The 6,088-nt window shown below is 41.4% G+C and overlaps 1 protein-coding gene across 1 annotated transcript in view; it reads left to right on the top strand.

Annotated features, from left to right (window-relative positions):
- The window catches only part of ADCY9 (adenylate cyclase 9), a 70,691-nt gene extending 64,896 nt beyond the window's left edge, over positions 1-5,795 (top strand). The window contains exon 2 of the mRNA XM_025192851.1: positions 5,671-5,795. Coding sequence (XP_025048636.1) covers positions 5,671-5,771 — 101 coding nt within the window. The 3' untranslated portion in view covers positions 5,772-5,795. The remainder of the gene's footprint in view (positions 1-5,670) is intronic.
- The last annotated feature ends 293 nt before the right edge of the window (positions 5,796-6,088 follow it).

Raw genomic sequence — 6,088 nt, forward strand, 5'->3', positions numbered from 1 at the left:
AAGCCAAACCCCCTTGCCCTGCCTATGCAGGGGGTCGGACTCGATGATCTATTGAGGTCCCTTCCGACCCTAACATCTATGAATCTATGAATCCCTACTTGTTTTTCATAATGCAGTAGTACCTGAGCAAGATTGAGGCTCCTGTGAATTCTTTGACCTTGTCTTCAGAATGAAAGAGAATGATGCAGAGCACCGCAACCAGCTTTGTTGTGAAAAAAAAATTAAAGTAGCTGGGATAAGTTTGTGGAGGGGATAGGAGGATAGAAAAGGCAGTTCTGGATCCAGTGAGGATATATGATACCTAGAGTAATGCAAAACTCTAGAACTCTTGGTTCAGAGATGATACCTTTTATTAGACCAACTAAGACATCACAAAACAAATTTTCTTTTTCTGCAGAAAAAGATCATTTTAAAGATTTTTGGGGGGCAATTTTTTAGTTGGTCTAATAATGTGTTTAATACATGGAGTAGTGTTTGTGGTCCCCAGGTTGCAGTGTGGAGTGGAGGGTGTATGGTTAATCCCATACTTCTGAATTTAGCTGCCCAGGAAGGAATTTTCCCCCTTCCTGTTGCTATGGTGTCACAGTTTGTTTCTTGTTGTACCTTCTTCAGAAGAATTGGGTGTTAGCCAAGGCTGGGTGGTTTGACTGGGGTTTGTTGATGCTTCTGCTGGGACTTAAAAAACCTGGCCTGGGAGGTTTCTGGGTAGAGGGTCTTGCTCCTGCACTCAGAGTCAGACTGATTGCCACATTTATGGTTAGACTGGCCCTGCCTCTTGCTGTGTGTGTGTGTTGGGGGAGAGCGATTGACCAGGTTTCCTTTCTCTGTAGCAGGGGATATGGTCCTCTTTCTTGGATTTCTTGAGCATACTTAACAACTACTTCCTGTCCTTGCAATGGTAGGCCATTGACAGTACCCTTGTCCTGGTATTTGTACAAGAGGGTTGTTCATGAAGTTTTTAAAAATAGGTTAGACCAGCAGTTGGTGTCCTTTTTAAGGTGTGTGCCAAAGTGACCCAGTTTGGGTCACAGGCAGGTGAGCAGGTGCTAGGACCCAATTGCTGCCAACACTTTTCCCCATGGCAGCATGGGGAGAGTGCCCACAGTCAGCACTTTTCCCTGCAGTGGCATGAGAAAGCAACTGCTGCTAAAGCTGCACATCTGTAGTCCAGATCAAAAAGCTCTGCAGGCTGGATCTAGCGAGTGGGCCATAAGTGGCTGACTGCTGGGTTAGACTAACATTCTGTCTAGAATGTCTTAGATCGTGATGATTCTACCTTGGGCAGGGGGTTGAACTAGATTGCCTCCTGAGGACCTTTTCAGCCCTACTTTTTCTGTGTTTCTGTGACTACGATTTAAAGATATGATACTAGGTAACATACAGACATTTAAAAAGTGTACATAAGGCACAGCTAACTAAATGGTTGAGTTAAAGCCCAGACTCCTCCTAGGTTTTAGCTGAACCAGTTTAGCATGTTTAGAATGTGTCAGGAAGTCCACAAGGTAATGTCACACCTTTTACTTCATAGTCTAGAAAAGATCTTGGAAGCAGGGAATAGATTCTGTGAGTGTGGAAAGAACCTGACTCACTGTGGGTGCCAACTTAATACCCACAGTATTTAATTCAACACTTCTATCCTGGTCATTTGCTGGTCATTTTTTAAATGTACTTGTAGACTTAGGTCCAGGTAGCTGCCCAGAACTATGCATTACTTAAGTAATTTAATAATCTATTTTAACATGTACCATATTTACTCAAATCCAAGATGAGGTCCCCCCGCCATTCAATATTGAGGGGGGGAGCCCATCATCTTGGATTCAAGTACAAGGTAGGGGACAGGCAGCTGCTGCACCGCTGGCCCCAGAGTTGGAGCTACAGCCACTGCCCCACTATGCTCCACCCCACACCAACAGTTACCCTCAGTGATGGCTCCAGCTCTGCCTATTACTCGAGCCTTGCTCTGGCCTGGGATATGAAGCACAGGGTGGCTCCAGCCCCTGTTTGGCCTAGCTGCAGCAGCTCTTGCCTGGGGCTGGGGCTGGGGCTGTTGCAATTGCTGCTGCCTGGCCAGGTGGAGCCTGAGCCACCATGTACTCCAAGCCTTTGGTTCGAGCGGGGTGGAACTGTGACTGAGCGTAAGTGACGGTGGGGAGGCAGGTACTGAGAGGGCAGACAGCAGTGTGGGGGGTGGGGGGAGCAAGTGGCAGCACATGGAAAATGTAGGGGAGGAACAAGGTATTGGAATCAGGCTGGTGACTCCTTGTTTGCTGCTTGCCTCCCTGCCATTGCTTTCCCATAGCAGTGGTAGTGGGGAGCATATTTAAGGTGACCTGCCAATAATAACATTCTAGACATAAAAAATTATTAAACAAATTAATACATTTTCCATATCTAGAATCTAATTATTGGGGCAGGGGGGTCATCTTAAATTCAAAGTCGTCTCAGATTCTGTAAAGTATATATTTCTGTAAGGTGTGAATCAGATAACCAGCAGATTAGAAAATGTTTTTTGTGGGGTATAAAGGAAGAACTTCCAAGTCTTTACAGATGCTTAGTGTAGACTTATTTAATTTCTAACCATCAGAGTAGGTTTCTTGACAGCAGTAACTTCCTCCAGATGGTCAGATATGATGATAATGAGCACTATAAAATTGTCATTTGCTCACCCTGACTTTTACTTTCTTTAAAATTGAAGATTACGTATAATAACATGCAACAGCATCCAACTAGATGGATAATTTCATGACTCTTTTCTTTATATGCTATGCTACCTGAAAAGGTGATAAAACCCCCACATTTTCTGTTGTCACCTGAAGATTTTTGGCATAACATACAATTTGCTCCTCTCCTTACTAAAGGGGTTAAAACATGTTTTCCAATTTGCTAAAATGGATATGTATATCACTAGAAGGGATTTTTAGAGTATCACTTTGGCTAAGTTATTGTAGAAGTATGCAGCAGATGTTACAAATTTTACTTGGTCACCAGCTTTTGGGAAAAACATCTTTCTGACTTTTTTATTAACCATTTGACTTATCAGTTTTGATTAGTGGCCTTGGAGGTTTGTATCTTCTTAGTCACGACTATCTTGCAGAGAGCTGGTGGTGGACTGTAAGGTGGTACGTGAATAAAATTTGAACTAGTAGATTTAATTTTAAAGCTTTCTCTGCTAATCCAATCTCATTTTTACATAGGCAAGCATGTAATAATTGAGAGAAGATAAAATTGTTGGCTATCATTTTCTGTGTACCTTCTGACATTTAAGCTGTAGCACTGGAGTAGCTTTTTCTGATGAAAATTCCAATGGGTTGACCTTTTCCAAGGCGGCTGCCAGTGAATTACCACCAGCGCAAATTTTCCTTTTCCTTGTCTTAAACTGTTTTGCTTTTAACTCCCTCCTCATCATTCAGAACTCTGAAGATTTGAAACTGAGTTTAACACAAAAAGTCCAAAAACTCAATACAGTTGAATAATAATGAGTATGTTGTAAGGTTATCTTAATCCCTTATGATAGTTTATTTGTCTCATAAAATACCTGATTAGTATAGAGGTTAGAGCTACAAAATTTAAGGATGCATAATCAAAGCAACCTGTTATCTACTAGTTTGACAAGAGTTTCTGCCTTAACAGACATTGTTCCAAGCCAGAAGTTTTGGAAGAACTTTTTGGAAAGTACAGGTTTCAGATTTATGCCTGGAAAATGTACTTTGTATAACCATGTATATATACTTTGCAGTTTTGTGAACTGTGATCTGATTTCTGTAAATCATGTTTCTATTATTTTTTTACTAATACAAAAAGCCTGTTTTGTGCATTTTAAGTGTATTTTATAGCTTAAAAACTGACAGGTTTTAATGATTGTACATGGTTATGTCTTATCTTGTAAAGGCTTTCTTGAACAAATATTTGATTTTCATTTCCTGAGACATGATCCATGTAGCTTTACAAAATAGTGGTATTCAGTTCGAATGGGCCATCTAGTGTGGTAGTCTTTTATATGTGCATCACTTAAATGGAAGATTCAGTGTAACTCTATTTTTGTGACAGGTGTAATAGTTTGTCCATTTCCAAATTCCAAATTCTCATTTACAGGGTTGCTAAAAATAATCTCCCAGTGTCTTATGAATATAAGACCACAGCTTTTGAAACTGGTACGCTTGCCATCCAAAAATACTGTCTGCCTTCCTACTGGCAATTTTTGTTGTTGTTCTAAATCTCCAAAAAAGGGAAAGATCAAAGTGCAGTCTGTTCTTTCCTGCCCTTCTAGATATACAAAACAGCTGCACAGCACAATCAACTATTGTAGTGACATGTGCCCAAGTTCTATAAATAGATGTAAGGCTTTAAACTTAAATTGTTCTGCTAGGAAGACCAGGAAGTTTTTTGCTGCAGATTACTAAAGTTTTACAACCACCAACATATTTATCTTTTGGAACCACAATTTTTTAGACTGCAATATTTGTGCCACTGAATACAAATTTAAGGTGTTTTTTCCATAAAGGCTTTAAAGTATTTTCAGTTTTCCAAACTTCTGATATTTTTTTCAATCTTAATTTCAAGACAATTCAAAGTATCTAAAGAAAGTCATAGCCATAGTTCATTGTGTGTGTTTGGAGAACCAACTTGTATTTGTAATGGTACAGTTTCGTTGTCATGTACAACCTAGGCAGAAAGCTACTTAGGTATTTAAGACTCAAAATCCAATTCAGACTTCATTAAATATTTTTATTCCCCTTTAGCCAGTAAATCTGCTGGGCAAAAATTAGTAGAATGGTTTAATTATTTTTTTTAATTAGAAAAGCTGCAACTGCTTCAGTTATATTCAGAACTGGCAGTCTCTAGTTTAACATGAAAATGAATAATACATTATTTCCTGTATCTCTTGGGCTGCTTATTTTGAGCTGTGTCTGGGTTTCCCGTTTTAAGAGTGCTAAACAGTTCTGTTCACAATGTATAACTGCACTGGATAAATTGTTAGGGGTTTGTGAGCTAGAGCAGTAGAGGCCAACCTTTTTGGCAGGTGTGCCACAACTTAGTGCCACACCCTCCCCACATGCCACTCCCAACCCCTTCCCCTGCCCAGTCTGCTGCTCTGCCTTCTGCTTCCTGCCCTATCTGCTGCTATGCCACACACACAGGCTGCCTGTGCCATTTGTAGTACTAGTGCTGCAGATTGGCCACCCCTGAGCTAAAGAATTATGAAATGGTGGGGAGGGGGAACATTAGGGGATCTGACAATAAGGAAAATACAGTATGGATTTAAGATCTGAATAGATATGAAAGAGTTTGAAGAAAGGTTTTGTTTTTTACCTGAAACTCCACCCCCGCCCCCCTTAGCAGTCACCGACTATTCATTCCTATTCATAATGTGGTCTATAGATTTGTGACGCTGGGAACCTGTTCTTGTGGAGAACTGAAGACAGGCCAGATCTGTAGCTTCAGAACTTTCAGGTTTTTGTCTGTTTTCACCTGCATATCACCTCTGCTTGTCTTGTAAAGCAGAGTTATAGAAAGCAGGGGAAAGGCGGGTAAAAATCTGCAGCATCTCATGGTCTTCCTTTGTTGGCAAAAGGGGATTTTCTCTTTTTCCAGCCAGTTAGATTCTAAGGTGCCATTCTGCCTTATCTTCTCTCTCTCTAGTAATCACTGTGACTTTCTATTCCTTCCTAGTTATCCATGCAGGGTGTGCAGCATTTTGGAGAAAACTAAGGAGAGAGGGAGAGAGACACTGTGTCTGCTGCATCTCCCCCCTGCCGACCCCAGTACGGTAGATGCACAGAGATCTTAACTTGTTCAGCAGAGAGCCAGAGGTAGGGTTTCCAGATAGCTCATTCCCAGAACAAGAAAAGTTCTGGAAAGCAACTGTATCACCACAGCAGCAGAATTCTGTGGACCTGGCCCAGGCAATAGTGTCTCCTTTCCCCATGTCGGGGGAGTGCTAAAGGGCCAAGGAAGCTGTCTGCGCAACTGGTGAAGCATGGATTCATGGCCTTGATTGTGGAGCAGCCACTCAGCATCGTCACTGCAGTTGCTGCAGCAGCATAGAACTACTGGTAGTGGCTCAGCAGAGAGCAAGGAAAGCTTCTAA

This window comes from Alligator sinensis, unplaced genomic scaffold (genome assembly GCF_000455745.1).
Source record: "Alligator sinensis unplaced genomic scaffold, ASM45574v1 scaffold1406_1, whole genome shotgun sequence".
In the NCBI taxonomy this organism is placed as follows: domain Eukaryota; kingdom Metazoa; phylum Chordata; order Crocodylia; family Alligatoridae; genus Alligator; species Alligator sinensis.